This window comes from Festucalex cinctus, chromosome 4, assembly GCF_051991245.1.
Source record: "Festucalex cinctus isolate MCC-2025b chromosome 4, RoL_Fcin_1.0, whole genome shotgun sequence".
Classification (NCBI taxonomy): Eukaryota; Metazoa; Chordata; class Actinopteri; order Syngnathiformes; family Syngnathidae; genus Festucalex; species Festucalex cinctus.
Genome location: NC_135414.1, coordinates 9,706,648 through 9,734,432, shown reverse-complemented (window position 1 = coordinate 9,734,432; position 27,785 = coordinate 9,706,648). Strand labels below are relative to the sequence as shown.

At 38.7% G+C, this 27,785-nt stretch overlaps 2 protein-coding genes across 8 annotated transcripts in view; one reads left to right on the top strand and one right to left on the bottom strand.

Annotated features, from left to right (window-relative positions):
• The window catches only part of LOC144017302 (interleukin-18 receptor 1-like), a 24,450-nt gene extending 2,509 nt beyond the window's left edge, over positions 1–21,941 (bottom strand). Inside the window, exons 1-9 of one of the 7 annotated variants that reach the window (XM_077518708.1) lie at positions 21,643–21,941; positions 3,859–3,903; positions 3,651–3,772; positions 3,334–3,520; positions 3,107–3,257; positions 1,781–1,846; positions 1,493–1,616; positions 1,262–1,416; positions 460–603 (exon numbers count right to left, since the gene is read on the bottom strand). In XM_077518708.1, the coding sequence (XP_077374834.1) occupies positions 460–603; positions 1,262–1,416; positions 1,493–1,616; positions 1,781–1,846; positions 3,107–3,257; positions 3,334–3,520; positions 3,651–3,772; positions 3,859–3,870 (961 nt within the window). In that variant the 5' untranslated portion in view covers positions 3,871–3,903; positions 21,643–21,941. Of the gene's footprint in view, positions 1–459; positions 604–1,261; positions 1,417–1,492; positions 1,617–1,780; positions 1,847–3,106; positions 3,258–3,333; positions 3,521–3,650; positions 3,904–4,323; positions 4,348–5,218; positions 5,332–20,517; positions 20,618–20,767; positions 20,870–21,642 lie in introns of those variants that run through there. The other 6 variants (XM_077518706.1, XM_077518705.1, XM_077518702.1 and 3 more) reach the window with 6 other exon arrangements.
• Positions 21,551–27,785, top strand: LOC144017304 (serine protease 23-like). The gene is made up of 2 exons (XM_077518713.1): positions 21,551–21,946; positions 24,584–27,785. The coding sequence occupies exons 1-2, from the start codon at positions 21,921–21,923 to the stop codon at positions 25,755–25,757; spliced, it is 1,200 nt and encodes a 399-aa protein (XP_077374839.1). The 5' UTR covers positions 21,551–21,920; the 3' UTR covers positions 25,758–27,785.

Sequence of the window (27,785 nt, the reverse complement as noted above, 5' to 3'; positions counted from 1 at the left end):
GATTCAATTTAAATATGCCATTAGTATGTTTTCATAAAGTGCAATATTGCACTTTATATTGACTGGCACCAAACAACCAAACTCCCAGTGGACCCTCAGTATAATAATAATAATAATAATAATAATAATAATAATAATAATAATAATAATAATAATAATAATAATAATAATAATAACAATAATAAATAGATTGGATTTATACATCCGTTCAACGACATGAGCCATCAACGTCGTGTGAGCTCACCGGATTTCTCGCTAACCGGCATTCTAACTAAATTAAATGGGCAAAGAAATTGCTCCAGCAACTTCCAGTAACTCATGAAACTCGTAAGTTGGAGTACTAGTAAGACAAAGCATGATTGTAGTCGAATAGAATTCCCATAGTGCACAAACAATGTTTTCATTTATTTATTTATTTTTTTAATGACAAAAAAAAGCCACCTGATGCCTGACGCTCACCTGCGGATTTCCTACGGCAGCCCAGAGTATCTCGCAGGAAGAGAGTGATTTCAATTTTGAATTTGACATAGACAATGACAGTTGCAGCCATTACTGCCATCATAACCATTGGGAAGAGTGCCAAGGAAATGTGTGAACGTCGATCTGAAAGGAGAAATAAAACATCCAATACAGAAAACACAAATAAGATAAGACAGATAATAATATTAAACAGTGGTCAATAGAGGGCGCTATGGTGCTACCCCCACCATTGACTATTGTATGATCGCCACATTCTTTTGGTTGAAGACATTATTGATTAGAAAAAATACAAGCAATGTGTGTATATTTTTAGATGAGCAGGACACAGTCATTGTTCTGTTAGATGTCATAACGTAGTTTTCATCATTTGAATGTTGGTAATGAAAGTGTAACATGGAAATCTTATAAGCCTATCTATATTTTTTTTTGTGGTGGAAATTGATTTAAAAAGTAAAAAAATAAAAATCAAAAATAATAATAATAATAATAACAACAACAACATTTTAATCACTTGTACGTTCAAAACATTAAATATCCCCATTGGACATCATCAAAATAATAATAAAAACATAATTTACCAGTCAACTAGAAAGCAGTGCTTTTTGAATTGTTACTGAATTTCAATTACTTTTGGCACTTTGTCGTCATTTGTAATCAAAACAAATAACTCTGATCTCACAGGAGATGTCAGAATTTTTTTTTTGCCAATGCAATATTTTCAATGGAGGTTTACATGATGAGCCATTTCAATTTTGCATCCAGCTATGCATCTTAGTCTTACCCTTTTTGGCCAAGGTGATGGTGACAGTGTGGGTGAAAAAGCTCGAGTGAGAGATGGACTGCATTTTACAGGTGAAATTAATTAAGAGATCATTCTCTGTTACTTGTTTCAACACCAGATTTGCCGTGGCTTTTTTCCCTTCACTTGTATTTTCCCTGTAAAATGAGATTAGAACAGTAAGATAAGCAGTCAAGGAGATTTGTGCATCATTTTTGCATGTCGATTGTTTACCATGTATCATTATAGAATACTGGAAAGGAGTCATTCATCGTGACAAATTCGTCCCCGCTCAGCCAAAACAAAGAACTGTAGTCTGAATAAAATTCAGCTTCACATTTAATCACAGCCGGTGAACCTGAAAAATGAAAACTGTTGCTAAAGCAAGTGTTGGATTGATCGAAAGCTCATAGTGTGTAGATGTGACCGTGAGTGTGAATGGTCACCTGTTTATTGGGATAGACAGAAGCTACCCTATGAAGCAGTAGAAACTGAAAAAAGGAATGCAAGAGTGATGCTCACCCACATCCACGTAAATGGTTTCATTGTCCTGTGGCGATAAAATCACAGGATGTTTGTCCAAGATTCCTATGAAAATATATTAAAAAAAGAAAATCAATTAACGTGTAGCTTTAGTTTTCTATTGTGCAGTAGAAAAGTATAAAGACAGAACGGGAAGCCTGTAGGGTCGCATTTTAGTGCCCCCGAGTTTCTTAGATTAAAAACAAAAGTGAAAAAGAGGGAAGTAGTCTAGTCTAGGTTCTGAAATAGAAAAGCACACCCAGACCATGACACTGAAGTTAAGTCAAGAAGTTTTGGGGAAAATATGAGATGAGTTTTTGTGTTTCTTCTTTTTTTTGGTCAACAGCGGTTTTTGCCTTTGAATGTCTTTCTTATGATTGAGTAACCAGTTAGGCCTGCAGTTCTTTTGTGAGTAGTCATTACACTCTTGAGAGTAACTTTGTTCTGTTCTGTTCCCAGTTTGCTCCTTTTGTGGATAACAGTTATGACCATGGTTTGAAGGAGTCACAAAGTTTTTGAAGTAGCATTTTAAGCTTTTCCAGATTTACAGTAAATACATTCCAAAGACTTTGTCATTGTTCTTGAATTTCTTTGGATTGCGACACGATTATTTTCCTTTTTAACTTTTTCTGACCGGCGCAAACAAATCTGACAGAAATCAAAAGTTTCAATTATTTTTTTATTACCCTAAACTCATTTGCTCCCAAAAAACGTATAAATACGTTCTATTTTAAATGTTTTAAGTGTCCTAAAGAAACTTATTTATTTTTTATGCTAGCGCATACAGAAGGCTTTGAAGCAGCCTCTGAATTGCAGAGAATGGGTTGAAGCAGAAACGGCAAGCAGGTTGCAGCAGCGTATAAGAGATCAAGCAGGGCCATGATGAAAACAAGCTTATTTCCCCACATTTCTAAACAGATTTGTGAATAACGATGAAATGTAGCTAGATTCTAATGCTAATTGCTACAAAACAGAAGCAGATAGAAATATAGTTTTTTCTTCCTGATGACAAAAGAGATTCGAATCTTTCTTTTGGTAGGTTCCATGTTTTTATAGCAATAGAACGCAATATTCTGTGGGCCTTTCAAAATCAGTCAAAATCCAGTAAAACAGCCGGGAGCGAAGGAGGTTGTTTCGGTGAAAATGGCTGGAGTGAATGAGTCAATGCAAAGTTAATTTTGAAACTGAAGTTTGTATTTACTCTGGTTGCCTTTTTGAGGCAGTAAAAGTGGTGTATAATCTGGATTATCAAAATAATTTCAGAAAAAAAAAATTGCACAAAAAAATTGATCTGCAGTCAGGAAGAACACTTCTTCATAGTCTTACGCTTACTAGGCTGGACGTCCAACACCAACGTGTAGCTCCTGTTATAGATTTGACCATCAAACAGGTAAGTCCTGGTGCAGGTGTAGACGCCATGGTCTGTGTCTTCCACACTTGAAAAGTAGCTGTCAACTTTCTGCAGTGACTCACCCTCCTGCAGGGTTAATTAGAATGTGATGCAGTTTCATTCATTCAAATGTTAGAAAGTATTGAAAAAGGATTTGAAATACCTTGTTCCATATAATGTCATAACTGGTAAAATTGGGATTATTCGGGGGTGGGATGTCGACCTCCGGACAGTTCAAAGTGCATGACTCTTGTGTGTAACATGTCATCGTGTACTGAGTTCTGTCCTCCAGCTCTCTGGTCAATGTGGTGTACACGGTCAGCCTGAACCAGAACTGCTTGCTCACATTCCTGTCATGTGAAGAAGGATCAGAGTTTGGAGTGTGCCTATGGGAATTTTGCACACTCCACCCACCAGAAGAACACTTGTGGTACACTATCTCTGTTTGAATACATCCCGATAGGTCTGCGTCCAATTTACCTTTGTGAGCACGAGTAGTTGCCCTGATGGTTTACTGAAGCGGTGAGAATAAAAAGGCTCCCGTCCAAACACAGGAGACCCATCTGTCTCTGTTCAGCCGGTGATATCTTGCTCAGGTCCATCTGCAGATTGTTCTCACTGGTCCATATCACCGGACCATGGTCAAAATGATATCCTCCCTGTTGACAATTCAACACCACCATCTCACCTGCCTTGACATAAACTTCCTGAGGGGGCCTCGCCACACACATGCCTGTGGATCAGAAGATTGTTCATTTCGAAGTGTAACCTTTCAACGGGTCATTCCAGAATTAGAGGACATTTTTGGTTCCGCCTCCTATCATTTTTTAAAGAACACAAGCACAAAATACAGAAACATGTTCTGACTGTGTGAATTATATTTGTCCTGAGACAACAAAAGTGAGCTACATGACTCAGTAGAAGACATCAAGCTAATTTCTCTGACCATGGAAAGACCTAATTAAGTCCTCTCCTCCATTTTTATTTTTATTTTCATCTATTTTACTTACATTACCAGAAAAATACATTAATATCAAAGTTCTCATTTTTTTATATTAGATAGCTAAGTTTGTTCTTGGACAGTTAGCATAACAGCTAACATGCTAGCATGTACGCTTGAGCAAAAAGTCCAACATTAGCATTGATTTCTAACCTTGTTACTTTAATTAGAGTAATACAGAAAATAAATTATCCATCCATCCATCCATTTTCATAACCGCTTGCTCCTCACAAGGGGGTGCTGGAGCCTATCCCAGCTGGCTTCGGGCAGTAGGCGGGGTACACCCTGAACCGGTTGCCAGGCAATCACAGGGTAAATTTGATTAAAAAAAAAATAATTAATTAATTAATTAATAAATTAATTAAATAAAAAACTATTTAATTGTAAAGGATTTATTCAGATTTTTTTCTTTCTTTGTTTTTATGCGTCCTAGGTGTCGTAGTATTATGCCAAATACAGCAAAAATGTGATTTGACCAATAATATATCTCCTAAAAAGTGTACTGTTGATGGTTGAGCTGGCCATACAAAACAAATGGCTCATTTTCTAAAAATGTTGGTGCTTAAACTATCCTGCAATTGAATGACCCTAATACATTTTGTATACACGCTGAAGGGAATTTTTCTTTTTTTTTTTTAAACCACATCCTCATTTGCGGTGGGCATCGAGAATCTTATGATTTCGAGAAAAACAAACACAGCATTACAGCTATATGCAATGGAATCGTGTTACAAACGTAAATATATTTGTTGTTTTATTAATTATGTATGTGATGGCACAGTTACAATGTATTTTACAGCTCATAACAGAACATTTTTAAATTGAAATACCTGATGACACTGGAGCTAAACAGAATCAACTTTTTGACAACTTCAGTATGTGCATCAATTTGAATGAAATGCTGCTTGCGCATTTGACTCAACTTAAAGTTTAAACAATATATATACACTACTCACAAATAGTGTTGTTGTTCAGCTAGAGATAAGATAATTAAAAAAAAACAATGATATCAAATGTAATGTAATAATCTTACTATTTATCTACTAACCTGTTAAAGATGCTAGTAATAAAAGCATTTGAAGCAGTGGCACCTTCATGATGGTGATGGCTGGAGCAAATGTGAGTTTCCGTTCAAACACGTTCGCTATTTCTCAGAATAGCTCGCGTCAAGTGAAAGTGAAACTTGAAGAAAGCGTGTTAAAAGCAGACATCTCTGGAGTTTCCAAAAAACGAACGTCTTTGATTCATCATGCCACGCGACACTTTTCACGAGTTGTTAAGTAGACATTCATTTACGATGCTTTGATTGAAGTGACACCGTCAAGAATTATTGATTTCGAAATTTTGTAATGTGTTGATAGATTAGACATACAAATGTACATAGAGGTTCACTCCGGTGGACATGAGGGCAGCCAGCCTCCCTCCGCTTTCGGGCGGTGGGGGATGATTCCTGCAACTGATGTTTGCTATGCATCAAACTGCAATTTACAGTTCTTTAGCTGGTATCTTACTGAATGGCAAATGCTTGCGAATGTTGGATTTGCCAACTTTTCTGATGAATGTTGGCAAAAATCAGGAGGTCGCCGCTATCATTTGCAACATTTAGCAGTGTTATCAAGACAAAAAAAAGAGCAATGCGTAATTTGTTGCCTTTAATAGAACCCCAAATTCTTCTTGTGTGTCGTCACTTACAACTAAAAGCAAGCCGATAACATTTCTTGACCTTCTTTTACTGTTTTATTACATGTGCCTTGGTTGTTTTACTCTTGTTTTCATTGTATGCTCCATGGAGTTCTTTAGGTTGACTTTGTGAGATATAACACATTTTAACCACCACCAACACCACCACCAAGACAAGCTACATGCATGGTTTATAATCTTAAAAGCCAAAGGGCCTACACAGGATGTTACCTTTTGCTTTTGCACTCTAGTGGAGCTGAAGTAAAAGTGTCCGTGTACATTTTTTTTTTTTCCATTTGGACTCTGAGGGGTGAGTGTCCTATAGATGACCTTACTGCACCATGATGGAACATGATAGTGCCCCAGTGCATTATTGGGACGGATGTAAAACAAGAGGGCCTCAGCTGGGCCTCCAAGTAGCTCAGAAAGGATGGAGGCAGGAAAGCAAAACAACATAAATCACTGGGAGTTCAGCATAGGTTTAAAAAAAAAATGAAATTTAAGATAAAAGAAGTTGAAAAGAAGAACATTACTTTCTTGTGGGAGGATTGGTTCATTCAAGTGAACCATTTTTACTGAATGGGGCACTATGGTGCATTGCAACATCATCAGTGGTGGGAAGTATCAACAAAGAAATACTTACTGTACAAGATAAGTTACTTAACTGTACAAAAGATTATTTTCTGTTAAACTTCTAATTAATATTATTTTTTGACTTATGACATTTGTTCAGCATCCAGAGCAAAAATTCTTTATCCATGATGTTTGGATGTTTTTGGCTACAAGAATGATTTGTAATGAACGCGTTGTTGTCATGGTTTAGGGTTAGTTTGGGTTTGATCCGCGTTGTTGTCCTTGTGTGGCTCCCTAGTCTTGTCAATTTCTTGTCAAGCACTGTCATGTCCACCTGCGTTTGCCTGCCCTTCCTCATGTGTCAACCAATCAGCACCCTCTGCCACTTGTGGCTTACCCAGCTGTGTCTAATTGTGTCAATTAGTGTATTTGTGTGTATTTAGTCTCTTGTCTCCTCTCTGTCTGCGTTGATTCATTGTCATTTTCCTCATGTCATGCTTCCGGTTTTGTTCCACGTCTTGTCTCGGTTTACCCTTTTGGACCTTGTTATTTTTGTTTCTTAGTTTGTAGCTCATTTTTGCATTCTCGTTTTTGTTTATTAAACTTCTTTTTGACCTCATTCTTTGCCTCCTCGCCCTGCTTCCCCGCATTTGGGTCCACCACCACACACTATAATGTGAAAATTGTTGCTAATTTGGCATTTTTTTGGTATTTGGGGTTTTTGAGCAGTATTTTCTTCCTTTATACTGTATAATTTGTATATTTAAGAACCTGTATTGTCAACCTAAGGAGTTGAATCAGTACTTTCAGTTTTAGCAGCTTTTTTTTTTTTTTTTTTTTTTAAACAAAGTTATTTGTACTTGTACTTAAGTACAGAATTTGAGTACTTTTGCTACCTCTGGTTGCAGTGTTTATGTGTGTGTCTTGCCTGACCTTGCTCATTTTCTAAACACGCTGATGGCACTGAAATCTAAAACAAATATTTTAGGAATGAGAAATGTCCCCCGAAAGAGGACCCACCCAGACACTCACACTAATTCCCACACTTGTGATGGAACTCTATTGTTATAAAAATGATAGTCGCTTGGAGGATAGGAACATTTCTTCCTTGCCAAACCAAGGCCAGTTTCACAACAATATGAGAAGAATCTAAACTCAGATCTAAACTCATGTTTGCATGTATTGGAGGCTCTTAGATGAATCTGAACAATAACACAACATTATTACAACATAATTGTGAGAAGTATAAAACAACAGTTGCTTTATCCTTGAATGGAACCAATGAAATTTCAAGGTTAATTTCGAGTTGAGAGTGAAACATTTGACATCATGACAATTTCCCTGTGATGAAAACACTCAACGATCACGCCAAAGAGCCACACCTGATCCCTCAGTCCCATAAGAGCATGTCTGACAGTTGATCGTTAGTGTGCAACTGTGCACACACAGCCTCATTCTCCACATGTACACAAGTACACACACAAGCACCTCATGTCACACACATAAAATATACCTCTACTTAAGCCTCCACCTATCCTGTTCCTCTTCCTGATCATAAGCTACATCCTGATGTTTCTGCATCTGTTTCGAATGCAACATAAATAAAGCAAGCATACCAAAAGAATATGTGCAAATGCGAATGTCAGACATCAAACAAATCTCTTTTGAGACGCAGATCGCTTTGGTTAGTTTTCTCAATGGAAAGAAAGAATATTGAACTAAATATACTTGGTTGTTGCTCCGTGTGAGTTGTTTGAAGGTTTAAAATTATCTGTATTAATTTTCAGTAGCCCCTCTATGGGGGTTCAATATTCAATGATTTCTGTTGCTCTGTAGTCAAGCAGGCCAATTATCTTTGTGTTTAATCAAAATAAAACTTTTGTTTTTTCTTTGCAAAATAATAATCAATGGTTGTGTCCATTTTCTGACATGTTACGGAACAAACAAGTAAATAAATCATAATCAGTTTATGTTTGTCTGCCGTGTCAATTTGAAGTAATGTTCTGTTTGTTTGTTTTTTAATTAATAAAGGGAAGATAATTCAATCAATCAGTTCATTAACTCAATAACTGTTGAACCGATTAAGATAATTGTTAGTTGGAGCCTGACATTAGATGCGAGCATCATGCTAGCAGACTTTCGTTTAGTTGAAATGATATGGTTTAGTTGAACATTTTGCGCTTTTTTTTTTTTTTTTGAACTCTCGCTTGTGTTATGTGTCAGTTTTAATGGGTGTGACAAGTAAACATCTTGAACTGAACAGTTAGCTTCTTATTCGGAGAGCTGTGCAAGTGAGGAAGGCTTTATTTTCCCAAAGTGATGTTGTAAGATAGACTCATTTGTAGACAACCAGAGTTCAAACAGACTCTAACAAAATAAAACACGTGTTTTAATATGTAAAAAAAAACAAAAACAAAAAACTAATTTGTTGTAGTTGAATGGATGGAAGGCAGAAGTTCACAACATTATCAAATAATATTTTCATGAACTTATAAACTAATATATAAAAACCTGTAAATAGGTATGAGCCTGTTTCTGGACACACCAATTACATTCACCTTATATGTGTAGTTACACAATTTATGGTGCTGCAAAAAAAAAAAAAAAAGCACACTATTTCAGACAAATCCTCGTCATCGGCTCACAATCTGCTGCAATTTATTATCGCCATTCCTTGTGCACTTGTTGAGTGTGTTTTACTGGAAGCTGATGTAAGTGAGTCCAAGGGGGCTTTCATGTAATCCAGCCACAGTTTGACACTTTATGTGGGCGGGGTTGGTCAAAACTATTTGAGCATTTATTCGATATCCCTGATATCCATCTAGTTCAGTGCACCAGTAGAATGACTGTCTTACTCACAAGACTAATTCTCTTAGGTCATTTGTGCCTGTGTGTGCGCTTGATAAATGACAGTGACTAACATAACATGCAATCGGTGCAATCCCAAAAACAGATGGATGCAAATTCCAAATGTTTACCACTCCCTCAGATATTGAGCACTATGAAAAAATCCAATCGTTTTCCCTTGCCAGTTACTTAAACCTTACTTAAACTTACTAACATAGGGAACCCCCATTTATGATTGTATAATGTTTTTTAAATACAATTATTAAAACACTTTCTTTTTTTTCTTTTTTTTTAATATTAGCACTCATTAGAGCTGGTTTTCAGGCAGACTATCATACCATATTTTGTAAAAACCCACTCATAAAAAATTACTTTAAAAATCTGGCACTGACATCCAAAATCAGACCTGGTTTAAAACAATGATCTCATATTAAATGCCCTGATTAAGTGATACTAAGGAAACCATCATAACACTGGAACAATACTCCCAATGTTATAACAACATGGAAAATCCCTGCACAGGTTTCCCTCTGACACCATTTCCCACACGGAAGCTCTAATTAACCCAAAAAGCTCCACACTTCCTACTGGTCAATAATTATGCCGTGCCCGGCGGCTAGGCAACTGTTATTTCATGTGTGAGAAAGGGCGTGTGGGTGACAAAAAGGTGGAACACGGCAGGAAGTCTTCAATTAGCTTGTACATCGGATCAGTTACCTCATAGAGGCGCCAATGGAAACAGATGCTTTTGTAATACAGCCAAACTCAGAGGTGCATTGTTCTACAGAGGTGGCAACTAGCAAGTACTCATAACTGCTGCTAAAAATGTGGAACGACTGAGATTTCTGTATTAATGTATTGTGGAGAAATAGCATTAAAGCGTTTTTCACCATTTCAGGTTTTCCTGATTTTTTGGCTGTGGCTAAAATGGCTCAAGCCCTCCCCTACTATATGAGAACGGGAGCGCTTTTGTTGGCATTCAGAGACAAAAGAATTTTGATGCCTAAAAAGAAGTTTGCCTTTTGATTTGATTCAATCTTAACAGACTATTTTCACGCTGCTCATTTAAAATTGGGTGTGCTTGTGAGTGTGGATGGTTGTTCGTCTTTGTGTGCCCTGCGATTGGCTGGCAACCTGTCCGGGGTGTCCCCCGCCTACTGCCCAGAGCCAGCTGAGATAGGCGCCAGCACCCACCGCGACCCTTGTGAGGAATAAGCGGTCAAGAAAATGGATGGATGGATGAATGGATAGCTTGCAAGCTAACTAGTGGCTAGCATGTCTCATAACAACGTGGAAAGCCCTGCGATGACCGTGTGGGACATATTACAAGCGGATGAATTTCAGCATCCATTTTTTCTGGTCATAGAATTTGATTGACAGCTGACATGATGAGCGGGTGTGGCAGCGCATTCAAAATATATAATTCCAATTTAGTACCCATTGTGAACAGCTAAGGTGTAGAAGCCATTTCAGTCAAAAATGGTCAAATAAAAAGGCTATTGTAAAGATATATTGGGGCATATTTTTACAAAGAGGTGCTTTTAGTAAAAGTACAGACTCTGACATGTCACATGTACCACAAGTTCCCATCCAGAAAGATGGCGGCAAAACAAGTTAGCCTCCTGTATGGCGCTGTCATGTTTCGGTTTTGGGGAGTTGGGTTTTGTTTTGTTTTGGGTGTTTATGTTGTCCGTTGTCCGGTTTTGTCTCCCCTAGTCTCATCATAGTTAACCTCGTCCACCTGTGTGTGTCTTCTCTCCTGTATGTGTTGCTAATTAGTGCCCTTTGCCTGCTGTGTTTCCCAGGTGTGTCTTGTTAGAGTCTCGTTAGTGTTGTATTTAGTAGTGTTTTCTCACGCGTCGTGGTAGCATTGTCTTGTCTTATTCAGTTGAGGGGTGCTGTGCTGGCAGTGTTTACATCTAGTCAAGTTTCTCCACGTCTAGTCAAGTTTCTACATGTCAACTCAAGTCTCTCCACGTCTAGCCAAGTCATCCTATCATGCCCAGTCTGTCCTGTCAAGTCTGTCCACGTTCTGCTAAGTCTGGCCATGCCATGCCATGCCAAGTCTATCAACGTCATGCCAAGTCTGTCCACGTTCAGTCCAGTCATGGCAACCAGTCTGCTGACGTACCATCCGGTCTTCTACTTGGTTTCAGTTAATAAAGTTATTCTCATTCCTGTTTGTCTCCAGGCCTTGTTTCTCCGCCTTTGGGTCCGTCTCCCCTCAACCACTCGCTCCACACACCTTCACGACAGGTGCGGCACGACATATGTATGATAATTAGAGATTACTAGACCTATGATTATATTATATAAGATTTAAAAAAATGTACGTTAATGTAATAGAACATATTTGTTTGCATATTATTCATTTATATATATTTTATTTTTTTTAATGAACAGTGAAAAAATCTCCACACTGTCCCTTTAATAAAAGATTGGTGTTGATTAGCTTGCAGCTCAGTGACCTCAAAATCTAAATTCCTGACTCTCGTCATCACATTCCCAACGGTGCACACCCATGCGCACATGAACACACACACAAATCGGTTGTGGACAAGACAAGTAGAGATGCTGGTGAAAAGCAAAATGCTGATGATGCGATCTTCCTAGTCCATAAAGCTGACACATCATGTTTGAACATGTGTCACATGTCGCCACCATCGCTACCAGGATGGAAGTGTTGGACATTTGAGCTTTTAAAAACACACATGGGGAACAAGCACAGTGGAAGAATAAGTTCCATAACAGGAAATGTGCATTATTGTGGTTTGTGTGAGTCATAGGGTGTCACTGTGGAAGGCGCACAGGTGACATGAACTTAATTGCTCCTGTGGGCTCTTTTTTTGTAACATAAAATGACTAAGAGGAATTTTCTTTGCCAAAAGGTCGCACTACTGTTTTGAGCTGACATCCCCCTATCATCTGGACACAAACATTCTTAACTACTACCAATATTGTACTGTAAATATCTGTACTAGTGATGGGCGAGTACCGATACCAGGTTTCGGTATTGGCACGATACTGTCCGTCTGTCAAGGTATCGTAACTTTATATCAGTATTGGCTACTATTTTGTAGCTGTTTTACGAACAGGAACCAGAAATGAGAAAAAAACGGAAAAAAAAACAAAATTGCCATTAGTTTCATGTAATTTTGCAGAAAATGCTATATTGGGATGTAAGGCAAGGCAAGTTTATTTGTATAGCACATTTCATACACAAGGCAACTCAATGTGCTTTACACAAGGAAAGACAACACATAAGCATCAAAAAACAGTAGTTAACATTCAGAGGAAAAAAAATAAAAAATAAAAAATAAAAATAGGTTACAAAATTTACTTTAAAAAAAACAAAACAAAAAAACAACATACAATAACAATCTTAAAACATTATTCAACAAACTTTAAAACATTTAACATAAGGAAGTTTAAAATAATATTAATATATTAATATATATAATTAATATTATTTAAAAAAAAAAAACAAAAAAAAAAAAAAAACACTTAATTAAAGCTGTTTAAAAGTCCCTAATCAAAGGTATAAGAAAAAAGCAAAGTTTTTAACCTGGATTTGAAAGCATTTACACTCGGGGCTGACTTCACTTCTGTTGGTAGCCTATTCCATCTGTGTGCAGCATAATAGCTAAATGCAGCTTCACCATGTTTGCTTCGAACTCTGGGTTCCACTAGTTGGCCCGAGTCTGTAGATCTCAGAGCCCTACTGGGTTTGTACTCAATCAGCATTTCTTGGATATATTCAGGACCCAAACCATTTAGTGATTTATAGACGAGTAGCAGAACTTTAAAATCGATTCTACAGCTGACAGGGAGCCAGTGTAAATCCTTAAGTACTGGAGTAATATGTTCTGATCTTTTTGTTTTGGTCAGAACTCGAGCTGCAGCGTTCTGAATGAGCTGCAATTGTCTCATGTTCTTTTGAGAGAGTCCAGCCAGAAGACCGTTACAGTAATCTATTCTGCTGGAGATAAAAGCATGGATAAGCTTCTCTTGGTCTGCTTGAAGCATGCAGTCCTTCAGTCTGGATATGTTTTTCAGCTGGTAAAAGGCTGTTTTAGTGATGAATTTAATATGATTGCTGAAGGTCAGATCTGAGTCTATTAGTACCCCAAGATTTCGAACTTGGTCTTTAGTTTCTAAAGACAGTGACTCAAGCTGTTTTTTAACAGCAATCCTCTTTTCTTTATTGCCGAAAACAATGAGCTCTGTTTTGTTTTCGTTCAGCTGTAGGAAATTTTGGTTCATCCAGTTGTTAACTTGCTCTAGAGAATGACACAATGCGTTAATAGAACTGCTGTCATTTGGGGACATAGATAAATACAGTTGTGTGTCATCTGCATAACTATGATAGTCAACATCGGTGTTCTGAAGCATTTGACCCAAAGGTAACATATACAGACTGAACAACAGGGGTCCAAGGACTGACCTTTGAGGGACCCCACATGTCATGTAGGTATTTCTCTGGTGGTATTGGTCCTTGGTATCGGTACTTGGTAACGGTCAACTCAAGAGTTGATGACTCATACTGGTAATGGACTAAAAAAGCAAGTATTGAGCATCCTAAATAATTGCCTATAGATGACACCTTGAAGCAGTAAAGGACAACCAGTGCTTTGGTATAAATCAGGGGTCTACAACCTGTAGCTCTGGAGCTACACATGGCTCTTTAGTCCCTCTCCTGTGCCTCCCTGTGGATCTCTTAAAAAAAAAAATTAGTAGGTATTAATATATTTATTAGGTAAAATATTCTTTAAATGAATTAATGATTTACATTAAAAAAATGAAATGTCAGTGTCCAAATTTTTAGGTTGTTAGCAAGTGAGACGAAAGGTAGATGAAAATATTTTAAAAGTAACCTAAACTGTCCAAAATGTGACCAAATGTTCAAAAAGGAAGAGGAAAAGCAAAAAATTACCATAACATGTCCATGAAATTACAAAAAAAGGGCAGATAACTGGATAAAAAAGGCAGAATTGAGAAAAAGTTCAAAAAGTAAAAAAATAACACCAAATGTTCAACAAAATAATTCCTGAGAATTACTATAAAATGTTGAAAAAAATGCCAAAAATCTCAGAAAATTGATAGCAATGAAGGCAGAAAAAATGTAAAAAAAAAAAAAAAGGAAAAAGAGGCAGAAAATTATCATATGTCAATAAAATTGCTAAAAATATCAGAAATTAGTTTTTTCATAGTCTGAAAAATTATCCCCCACAATATCCAAGAAGAAGTAGAAGTAGAAGAAAATTAATCTCTCGGTTTTGGATGCTGCATATTTTTCTGTTGTGGGGGAGCGCTAATAAGCTCTTGGGTCCTCAGTCAGTACATTAAACTTACACACTGTTTCATTCATTAGAATGTGCAAATGTTTTGCAGCTCCAGACAGATTTTTTGTTATTTATTTGGCCTAAAATGTCTCTTTTGACAGTAAAGGTTGCTGACCCCGCGCTCTAAAGAAGCTCCTCAACTCACTTCAGCACCAAGATGGCTGGGAAACCTTCCAGAAGATTAACATTGACAAAATCTTTGGCCAGGTGCTTGCCCCAGGCATCCACCCTGCTTCGCACGCCACTGGACTTGATCCACCGCAATTACCGCTATCTAATTCTATCTGGCAGATAAACTTCACCTGACTCATCGTGAGGCTTTCACTCAAGGATGGGTGGAAGTTTTGGTGCTGGAGATCAGATTCGATGCAGACAGAAGCAACCGCAGTCTGAGTCACAGCTCCACTCAGTAGGCAAGCCTTTTGAAAGGCAAAATTCAAGAAATTGTGATGATGAATGAGACATGCTTCAACTTGGATTACTGTGTAGACTGCTGAAATAAATCATCCCTCTGCTGTGGCCTGTGCAAGAGCCAACTGGTCATAAACAAGAGTGTTCCATTCAGCCTTACAGTTTTATATAGTTGGAATGGAGTTGGAAACTACATGGAATTCCCTTTTGTCAAGTAAAACCAAACTAGCCTGAAGTCCTAAATGCTTTTATTCTTTATGATGGACCAAAGGAAAATAAAAGTGCAAGAAGCAATACAGAGTATTTTAAATAACTACATCACACACAAATCAATCAAATGTTGCCACACAACGAGCTCCCCGCAATCATGACTTAAGGCAAGCGCATAACTTTAACAAAGTTTCCATCCATCTAGAGAGCTGGCGTCTAGCCAAGTGGACCCTCCAATATTCACAAGTCCATAACTCAGACAAAGGGCTAAGTAAAACCTTGTTACTATTGTAAAACAATAACTGACTGAATTGGCTTCACTGGGGGAGGAGGCAGAATAAAAATGGCACCTAACTCGTACTACATCCTTCACGGTCACAATATCTGAACCCAGGGAACATTTATTCACTTCACTTATTTATTTATTTATTTATTTATTTATTTATTTTTATAATTTTTTAAAATGTTTTTTTTTAATTTTATTTATTTATTTGTTGCTGAGCTGTACTAGAATAAAGTTAGTGTAATTAATTAATTAATTTATTTATTTATTTATTTATTTGTTGCTGTGCTGTACTAGAATAAAGTTAAGGCCTCAGTATGCTTCTGCGAGAGGCTCGCGTGGAGGCGTCACGTTGGAGCTCCGCTCGTGCGTTTGCCTTCCGACTTGTGCGCAATACACATCGGTGTCTGCTGGAGTTTCACACCAAGTCCCGCTGTCGCTATGGCTGGGCCGCCACAGAGTGGCGATTCCTCTGCATTTTATGACGGATTCAGGAAGTTCAATTTAATTCAGAAACACGAAACAAAGCCGGGGGGAGAGTAAGTTCATCACCGTGGCAATTAATTATTGCCAATTTGCACCGGTGTCGGCCGTAAACTCGCCAAAACACAACAGCCATGCGCTTAGCGAACACTTTTTTTTTTTTTTTTTTAATTGTTGTTTTCCGCCTCTCGTCCTAGGCACATATCCACATGCACAGCCGTGGTCTCCGAGCAGGGAAGTCGATTTGCGCCGCCAGTTGCCTTCACGGAAACTATCTGGGCGGGGGGCGGGGAGAGAGAGAGAAAAAAAAGAAAAAACGCCATCGAACGGACCAATCAGAAGCGAGCTACGCCCCGCCATCTACGGCGTTCAAGGATTGGCGACGTGTGCACGGCAGCCGGCCACGAGCGACGCGGCACTTAAAATTCATGGCTCGCGTCGATCATGTGACCTACGGCGATCATCAACGCGAGAGCAAACATGGAGGCATAAATTAGGCTTTAGTGTAATTGCACATGAACTACAGTAGGTGGCAGTGGCCCTCTTATTGCGAGATACTGCGAAATGAGTATTCGCTCCTCTGCAGAAGTGCACCTAAATCAATTTTATAGACGGAATAGACAAATGATAATATTCACAGTCACGGCGGAGAGTTGGGGAAAAATAATTTCTTATTCTTGGTCTACAGGAAAGTCTGAATATGCATTTGCCCACATTCAGTTTGGTACCACGTTTTTGCCGCATCATGCAGCACTGAGGTCAAATGGAAAGGATGCAATGCAATTCAGAAGAGGCAGAGAAGGTCCCCTACTATGCTACATGGATATTCATTGTTCAAACAGAGCAGAGAATATATGCCAGAGTATTGGTTTACTGTGTTTGTATGTGTTGCTGCTCTCTGTGTTACAGTAGCAGTTGTTTGAAGTTTTCAAATTAATGTAAACTTGAAAAGATGTTTTGAAAAATTACAAATCTACATACGACTAGGGCTAGGCAATAAATTGAATTAATTCGTTTAATCGTCATTTTGAAAATTGAATCGTAGAAAATTTGCTAAATCGTGAAATTGAATTTTGGCTTCTGGATTATTACAAGTTGTTGTTATGTTCTGTTACATCCAAATGTTATTGTGAGTTGCACTTTTCCACAAGTGGCAGCACAAACTTATGTTAAAACTGATTTAGAATCAGTATACATTATTGTTGTCTGAACAGTTTGCACAGGACTTATTATTGAATAAATGAAACCTTTAAATAAATGTGTTGGTTTTATTAGATTTAAATCAATTAAAATCATAATCGTCATGAATGACTGGGGGGGGGGATTTTATTTTTTTTACGCTATCGCCCAGACCTACATACGACTAACTAATATTAAATTATGATATAGTGTTATTAAATGAATCATGTGGGTCATTTTAGGATTTGGCAAAGTTTGTAAAAGCACTGCACACAGCTCACGTAATGATCACAATTGTTGTCCACGAAAATTATAGATCAGGCGCGACAACAACAGTACAATTGACACTATTCCTCACTAGTCAGTTATACAGTTAGTGTACCAAGCAAAATATTTTGAACTGTGATTTTTCAAGTTCAAATAACTCCATATTGTTGCTCTGCGTGTTGTTGTGCATCTTTCACCGGTCGTGAGTCATTTTCCAAAAGGGGCAGGAAGTCACACGCTGAGCCGTGCCAAGTGTTTAACTCACACACAACAGTGCAAAGGCCAAGTTCCAGGGGAGTGTTAAAATCACTCAATTAACAAGTGATCATTCATGTGCCGATGAGAGATGTATCATTATGGGAAACCCCCGAGAACTCCTGCTAAGGCAAGGATGAAAATTTGGTACACCTCGAAAATGACAACGCACCTAACAACAGATACTGATGGAAAAGAACACTCACGAGCAATAACTTAAAACAGACTGAGACATTTGAAATAATGAAGAAGTATTTTTTCGCGTGTATATTTATTAACATGCAGTAATTCAATTCCAAATTGAAAGCGGATGAACAACCTTGTCTGATAAGTAAATTGCCCACATTATTCTGTAACCGACAACACAAATGTTGCCCTTCAAATACCATTCATAAAACTTAAATGTAAATAAAAGAGCATAGCAAAACTGCCAATTTTTTTCAAGATTCACATGAGTGACCTTCAAACACTAATGAGTCACATGACAATAGCGAGGAAAAATAATTTGGTCCAGTTTATCCATTTTCACTTTGGGTGTACTCACTTTTGTTGCCAGTCGTTTACACATGAATGCCTGAGTGGCATTTTTACAGTAAATTCACTGTTATACAAGATGCACACTGACATTGACATTAATTGTAGTAATGTTATTTTTAAGGTATTTTCCTATGAAATGATCAAATATTTACAACAATGTGAGTAGTGTACTCATGTTTGTTGCCTGTAGTTTAAACAAGGCTAAGGGGCAATGCTAAATTGATGTTGTTATACTGCTGTGTTTTGCGTTTTGAGGGGACAGTACATTTCAATTGTTATATGAGATGTACACTGACTACTTCAAAGCACTGTTATTTATTTAATGTTGACTTACAATATACAGAGAGTCCTTGAGTTAAGGCACACTCGACCTATAGGGCGTTTCGACTTTACAACGTCCGCCATTTTGGCTCCTCGTCCGCCATATAGCCCGCAGTGTTTTCCCCTCGTCCGCTATTTAGCCCTTAGCTAGTGCTAGCGCTTGTGCACTTGTGGGAGTATCTTTGGCTTTTTCTCGCTCTTTTTTTCCATATCATGGTCCCAAAGAAGAGGAAATCTACATTTTCTATCAATATCAGAAAAGCAATAACCATGGAAACGAAGCTAAACATCATAAAAAGATCGCAGAAAGGAGAGACACCGATGAACATCGGCAAAGACTTGGGCTTCAGTCGGACAGTATCCTATTTCTTTGTATTTTAATGTATTTTAGATTTTTTATGCAAATAAAATGACTTTAATGGGGAAATTCGACTTAAGTCGAAATTCGGGTTACATCACTAGCGTAGGAACGGACTCAGACGCAACTCGAGGACGCCCGGTATAATAAAATATTTATGGAAATGAGAGGGGTGTACCAACTTATCTGAGATAGTGTGTACATACCTGTCAGTAGACAAGGAAAATAGTACAAAACATAAACACTCTACAGTAAGAGTTCCCACAATGAACAAACAAATCTATAAATTAGCATCTTTCCTTGGTTGTGTTTAGCATCAGCTGACAGTGTTTACTTTTCGTCATGAGGAATTAAAAGTTGTATACAAAACGGACTTTGGGTTGTATGTTCCTCTCCGACTCGCCCTCGCCCTGAGACTTGGCCCAAGTTCCCTAACATTTCACAGCAAAGGACTTCTTAAAGGCCTTTTGTGGTGATCTGCTGGAGCCAAACAGCTGTTTTGTGGCCTCGAGGGACAGCAAAAAGAGAAAGAAATGAGAAAGAGAGAGGCACAAAAATGGGGAAATAAAAAAAAAAGAATGGATAAGGACGTAAAGAAAGCAGACTGAAATACAGTCAATTAGGGTGTCCATACTTGCTCGATAGTGTCAGGGGACTGAAGCATGAGAGTGGGTGGGATTGAACAATTAACATGGCCAGTAGTCCAGGGAATGTAGGTCTCCGTGACAACAGTGGGCACAGCCAAACACACGGCTTCTTTCATAACCATCTCCAACACAAACGTCTTTCTCACTAGCACACAGCAATACATGTTTATGAAAAGCCACTTCAAAAATCTTCAAATATATCTAGCAGACTAAAAACTAAAAGTTTGAGTTGATGAGAAGATGAGGAGCTGGCAGAACCTCTTTCCCCATATTCACTTTCAATGTGGGTGTCAATTGTAACTGTGTTGTGGGACGGGAGGGGTTGCGTGTTATTGAGGGCAGTATTGGAGCCAGCAGGTCCACCCTACAAAGGAGATATAATCACTAACATGCTTACCTTAAAACACATCAAGTGACTCGAAAGTCAGCAGGGTTGATTTTGACAAGAAATTTTATTTTAGTTAGAGTATTTTGGCTAAAATTAATTAAAGATTTCCTCATAATATTAGTCTTAATCCAATTTTAGTCAACAAAAAAAAAAAAAAAAGAGCAATTTTAGTCGACTGTTTTGGGGGAAGCTAATGTGCTGGTTCCTTGAGATTGCGGTCACCAGGGGGCATCGGTAAGAATGCGAGGAGATGATTCAGTTCTCTTTTATTAGTCCAACTATGGGTGTGTGGCTACTTTGTACAAGTTTTTGTGTATGTGTGTGTGGTTCTGTAACACAAGTAAAATAAAGACATATCAGACACAACACTTTGTAAAGGTACACAAATAAACAAAAAACGCCTCAGTCGAGAGTATCTTATAAAATGAACTTCGTATGACTGGGCCATCAGCACGCTAGCGATTAGCATATGTAAACAATGGTAAACGGCCCACGGATATAACAATACTCTTTGCTACACGAATCGTGCATTACTCATTATATCGGGCTATTAACACAATACTCACTTTTATGACGCACACTCTGTAATTGGAACACACTGACCCAACTGCGATGTCTGCACATCAACGTGTATAACTTAACGAGCCTTAACAAGCTGTGCGCTCTCAACCAAACCCAGCCAACTTCTGATTGGCTACAGCGACTGTCAATCACACGGCAAAGTCTAGACGGGCCCGTCCTACGTCACATCGACTAAATTGACAGTTTAGTCTATTTTCTTTGAGCATACATTTTATTCAGAAAATTAGAACACACCTATAGGCTCTTCCAGTGTGACGTCACGTTGAAGCGCGCCCCGAGCGGTGGGGTGCAGGGCGTCAATGCGAGTGAAACAATCAGCGTGAGCTAGAAAATAAGTCAAACAGTTGATAAATCAGCGACCAATATGGTGAACTTGTGCGCAACCGACGGATGCTCTAATAGCTCAAAGAGAGATGAGAGCATTCTTTCGGCTGTCGTCAGCGATTCTAAACCCCACGAAAGACAGCGAGGAGTAAAAGACTAGCACGGTGGCTTGCGTGAAACTACGACGCAACTTTTTTTTTGTAGCGAGCGGCTTCAAAAACTGGTTTCAATGATTCACAGTAATATTGTATCCTACTCGGGACGTTTTTTGTGACACTTGACATATTTTCCACCTTTTAACGAAAACGCTCGCAGAAAATCAAGCTGTCTACATTCATTTTTTTATGGGATGTTTGCCCTCCTGGAGGAGCCGCGGGAGCTAAGCAGTGACGTCAGCTGGAAGGGTCTATTTGTAACTGTAGTTTAACACGCAAGACACATTTAATACAATGGTGTCTTTATTAATTGTTTCAATGAAACGTGTTGAACTTTTTTTTTTTTTTTTTTTTTTTTTTAATCTTAGCGAGCTAAAAAGTAGCAGGTTGTCTACATGTTGAGAGACAGAGCATATTTTAAACATGTCTATGATAAAACAAGGAAGACAAAATAGGGAAAAAAGTTTTATAACATAACTTATTTAAATTTGTTGAACGTGAAGACACGTCACACAATAATTAAATGTTGTTGTTGTTTTTTGTGCATGTAAGGGAATGATGACCCACATTGAATCAAACAGCACGTTTGTGTACGGGGCGCGGCGGTGACTCGAGTGTCACGTGACTGACCTGCACACACTCTGTCGGCAGATGTGACAGCTAGGCGGCAGGCAGGCACGCATGCAGGACACCTCCCCCGTCGTCCTTCTCTCCTCCTGCATGCGCCGACTCAACGTTGCAGCCTACAGGACATCCGTGCGCTGTCATGGGACAACTTGATGCATCGCTTCGGGATTAGTACGGAGACGTCGTGTTCTACTCCCACCCGTCACTCAATAGTTGACTGACCATACAAAATTGTAAAACCTCAACTTGGACCGTCTGTCTGCGGTTATCTTGCGTGAAAGATGTGCTCCAACACTGGACCAAGACTGTAAGTATTGGGTGTGTGTGTGCCTGCGTGAGTGGCCAAATCAAGCGTATTTTACGTACTACAGCGTTCTAATCTAAAATATTAAAACACAAAATTAAATAATAAAATAATGCTATGGCCTTGTTAGAAATCCCTGTAGCCCCAGTTAAGCCTCTAGCATTTTATTGGAGATTTTATTATTTACTTCCAAGTGTCATGTCGGACTACTAATATTACGTTGCATGTGAATTGTTTATTCATTTTTAACACCAGTCTAGTATAGTATTTACATGACTTTGATGCCGTCAGTTTGACAACATGACATATGCCAAAAATTCTACTGGATTGGGAATATGTCGTTTCTCCAAATCGATTGCATCTGTCATGAATGCACCCACCCCGAATCTCAAATCAGTATCAACCACGATCCCAACTGTGGTTGACGTCATCATCATCATCAGTTTCGAGTAAAAGTTTAACATTAAATAAAAATACTCAAGTACAGATACCTGAAATATCTATCCAAGTACACTACCAAAGTACAAAATAATTTCCCCAAATACTTCGCCACCACTGCAGGCCAAAGTATGAAATGAATACCGCTAAGTTAATAATTGTTATATGACTAACTACAAATTAACAGAACATGTGCAGAAAACAAAATATTACATTGCATTAGGTCCCAAACAGTCAAGCATGGAATGCAAAGAGGTGAAGGGGTGGAACAATTTATGTGATTAAAGTCTGGCTTGATCGATGCATCCTAAATATACTCGGGCCATGAAAATATTATTAAGGCAGTCTTGTAGACTTAATGCCAGTCCCTAAAGGACACTTTGGGGATTTTCCATGTGAGTCTCTTAAGGTTTGAACTTCGTCCTGTCTGACATATTTGCTCATTAAATACAGTGCATGTCTGCAGCTGCTAAATTCCGATGCAAATGAAAGGCTCTCCCTCAGCTCCCATGAGGTTAATTTTAAATCCATGATGCCGGTTTTGGGAATGTGGATGTTTTCCATGCACGTAGTCGGAGGGGCTCAAATGTGGCCAAACTGGGATTTAGGGTGAAGCCATCTTTTTTTTTTTATGGATTGACAGCATGCAGTATCGAACAATTAATCACATTCAAAACGACATCAATGTCGTACATTGCTTTTTACCTACTGACTTTTGTTTTCAAAACACTTGTTTGGAAAAATTTCTGAAGTTGTCATAGTGGACACTGAAAAGACTGCAAGTCAAAGTGGTTGGTTAATTAACAACTCTAAATAAAGTGTCTTAGATATTAATTAATGGTTCATTTGCTTTTATTTTAGCATAAGTCAAACTTATAAGACCAAAACCTTAAACATTTTAAATAAATTGGATATTGTTTATAGTAATAGATTAATTATTGCTTGTGTTTTAAAAAAAAAAATACATGGGAAGAGGATATTAAAAAAAAAAAAAAAAAAAAAAAAAAAGCATATTAAATCACAATCCCAATATTAAGGAGGGGAAAAAAATAAATAAATCTCAAATTATTTTTCAAAATTGCCCAGCCCTAATATACAGGCAAATCAGAGGCAAAGAAGCTCCCCAACGAAACTTAGTCATTAGTGGGCCTCTTCAGAAGTCACCGAACATTTGTTGCAACTTTTTGGAAAACATCAGTTGATCAAAGCGAGACAAAATGGTGCTTCCTTGAGAATGAAATGACATCACTGTCTATAATGAATTGAGTCCACTTTTCCTCACTGATGTTATTGCACGATGGCGAGTATTGCTGACATAACTATAATGTTTACTAAAAGTAGCTACTAAAAACGCTCCTTCGATCTATGGTGTTCTTGTATTTATTTCAATCAGGTAGTTGTCATCCACATTGAGAATCACTCAAGAGGCTCAACTAATGTGTTGATGTGGAAATTCATTGCCCCTCGCAGTCTCTTAAATGTGAAGTTAGCTTTTAATGTATTTGATTTGCTCCACTTCCTTCTTCTTTTCATGTAGTCAGTAAACTTCATTCATGGCCCAAGTATTGCCGCCATAAAGAATTATGTATAATATCCTTTTGTGAAGGTTGGTCAAGAGTAACCTATGCTAAAAATGGGCAAATGGTTGACTCGATGCACCTTTCCAAAGCATGTTTACACTTCCGGATTAAAATAAATTTGAAAAAGTATCCAAAGAGGCCCATTGTTTCCACAGAGAAGAGATTATACATAGTACGAGTATTGCGGTGTACACTGTGTGCATTGAAGTAGCATGTAGCTGTATGTTCGCGTTAAGCTAGCGTGGACTTTCGTTAGGTTAATTTAAATGGTTTGGTTGAACTTTTTGGTTTTAAAATATACAAGCGTGTTAATTTTCTGGTTTTATTTTGGTTGACAATAAACTGACTCCTATTTGGACTTTCTCTTTTCTCAGAGTATTTCCTCAAAGTGATGTACGTTACTCTCGAGTGAAAAGAGGCGCTAAGGAATTGTTTTACAAGTGTGTTTTGATTAGTTAAAGGGTGCTTTAAGTTGAACTGTGTTTAAAGCAAGTGTTTTTTTCTTACATACTGTCTGTCTATAGTGTGGATTTTCACAGATCAAACAGTTTTGGAATCCCTCGTGATAAACGCTAATTCACAGTATACTGACTTTTCAGTCCATCCTGTTCTCTATTTGCAGGTTCCCGTCCATCCACATCCTTCTCATCCTCGTCGCCCTTCCCGCAGTTTTCTCCTTCTCACGACCCCGGTGGATTCTTCAGCGTGTCCCAGTGGTCCTCCCACAGCAAAGCGAGAGTCGGCCGGCCCCACGCTTCCTGTCACAAGCCCGCCTTGACGTCACCTCTCCGTGTGACCCAGAATGCCACAAAAGCGCGCCTCTGCCCAGCTACGAGGACCTACAGCAGTTTCTGGCATATGAGACTCTTCACTCAAACGGTCAACTCACTGAGACCGCCATCGGGATTCATGGTTATAACCTCGGGTCTAACAAAAGCCCCGCATACGCCTTTGCGCCTTCTGAGAAAGATCAGCGGTCACATACCAGACGGAAGCGTCAGATCTTTGGTCACGACGGGCGATACAGCATTGCGGGGCAGAACTTTGTGCTTAAATATCCTTTCTCAGTGGCTGTCAAACTGTCCACCGGATGTTCTGGTACCCTCGTTGGGGACCGGCATGTTCTCACGGCCGCTCATTGCGTCCATGATGGTAAAAACTACGTGAAGGGTGCTCAGAGACTCAGAGTGGGCTTTCTAAAACCCAGACAACGAGACCCGCAGTCTCCAATTTCCAACTTGACCAACCACGTTGAGGTCGGCACAAACGACGCCCCGATCGTGTCTGAGAAAATGAAGTTCCAGTGGATCCGAGCCAAGCGCACGCATGTACCCAAAGGTTGGATTAAAGGCAACGCCAATGACATCGGGATGGACTACGACTACGCGCTTTTAGAGCTCAAGAAAGCCCACAAACGGCGTCACATGAAGTTGGGCGTGAGCCCGCCTTCGCAGAGACTCCCCGGGCGCCGGGTCCACTTCTCGGGCTTCGACAACGACCGTCCGGGACAGCTGGTGTATCGTTTCTGTCAGGCCGGAGAGGAGACGTCGGACCTGCTCTACCAGCACTGCGACGCCCAGCCCGGGGCCAGCGGGTCGGGGGTCTACGCCCGGATGTGGGAGGGGCGGCGTCGGCGTTGGGTGAGGAAGGTGATTGGCGTGTTTTCTGGGCATCAGTGGGTGGAGCGTCAAGGGGCGTCTCATGAATTTAATGTAGCCGTGAGAATCACACCTCTCAAATATGCGCAAATCTGTTACTGGATAAAAGGCAACTTCGTGGACTGTCGAGAAGGCTGAGGTAGAACATTGACGGGTCAAGACCGTTCACAGCACTGATAAAAAATGAGCTCCAAAAATCACTGCGGCAACAAAAGTTGCAGATGCAAAATTATTTAAAGTAATCCCCGCAAATAGCAAAAATCCGTGACTAAATGATGCCCACTCAAACAGGTTTGTATGTATGTATACATGCCACAAACTGGCACCAAAATACGTTTTCCCTGTTGGCTATTGCCTTGAAGCCCCCCTGGGTTCACTGTATTACCATTATAATATATAACCAAGGAAACTACTTTCTTCCTTATACACAACAGACGCAAGTGCATTTGCTTCAAGCGGAAATTAGGTCTAACCTGTCAGGAAATCTATATCATTTGGAGAATCGGTCACAATAATGTATTGGATTGTATATAGCAGACAGGGATGTAACGATATCCAAATGTTACAATATTATCACGATATGAATCTCACGATACAATAATTACCACGATATTGAGGGGAGGTTAGCTATATTAAAAAAAAAAAAAAAAGAAAGTCACAATAGTGTACTTTTGTACATAACATCAATGTTATGTTATTATTAGGGATGTAACGATAACGATATTGTGATATTAAAACTGCCACAATATCGTCGCCGTCATGTTCACAATATTTAAAAGGAACACATCTGTTAAAAAAAATAAAAAGTCAGGTTGATTTCCATTTGTGCAGTTCTAGCACCCTCTAGAGGCTAGTTTATTAGTAAAATTTAACTTTTAATAGGGATGTTTTGGCCTTCTATGTTTAAAATCTATGCTAATTGTCAGATGAAGGGGAACCTAATTTGCTTGTGAAGCTATCAATGTGTGCTTGCATTAGCAAGTAAGTGCCTCAATATTATTAGAGATTGTAGGTGGTTTATATGCATTGGTGTTATGTACAAAAGCACAATATTGTGCTTTTTTTTTAGTATCAGCTTTTTTTTTTCTACAATATTGCAATCTTTTTTAAAATATCGACAACCCCCCACCTCCAATATCATAATAATTATCAGTGACCTTCATATCGTATCGTATCCGTAGCTATTATGTTTTATTATTATTATTGTTATGTTGTTAATGCACGCACACATTGAGTTCCTCCAAATATTGACTTGCTTCACAGGCGTTCCCCTTCAGCTGCACATTTAAATATCCTGAACATGACGACAACGATATTGTGGCAGCTTAATGTCACGATATCAGGCTTATCGTTACATCCCTAATAGCAGATGGATGGCTGGTATATTCTCTGTCGTGCGGAAACTCGTAAGTCCAAACATGGCCAATTTAATATCGTTTTCACAAATCACTACCATTTATGTGCACCCACACTGGTATTGATTTGTGAAATGGTATTGATTGGCACATTATTTACCAATTTACAGCGAAGTGTTGAAAACAGCTTGAGAATTAACGCACTAGTTTGACCTGTCTGAGAAGTGTGGTAAATCTCCCACTCCCAAAATGCCCTTTCCTCATTCTGCAGGCCTCAAGATTGAAAGTCCAGATGTTTATTTAGACAATAAGTGACAATAGATTAAGATACATTTGAATGGACCTCCTTTTTGTCTGGTCGGCCGGCACTGGCAACAAGTCAAGTTTTAAACAATGAATGTGATATTTGAGGAATTTTGTGTTTTGGTGATGCGATGTTTCTGCCCGACAGCGACGATATAAAAAACTGAATAGCGAGACTCTGACAATTTCTTTATAATTGCTAAGTGTCATAGATTGCACTGAGCCTTTTCTACTGATTTCATATTTTTGATGAATGTACAAGTGAGTTACCAAAGTTCGATTTTTGTCTTAACAGCTAATTATATTCTTTTTAATAGGCAAAGCAGTTCTTTACAAGTTGTATTTCTGCTAAGTCAAATGTGTGGAACATTACTGGGATGCTATTGTCTTTCCAAAGCTCAGCTTCAGGTGAATACCAATTTCCTTCAATAACCTTTATAAATTGCATTACTGTTTTCCAGAAATGAATAACTGACAAATACATGAAATAAATGCTTTGGAGATGTTA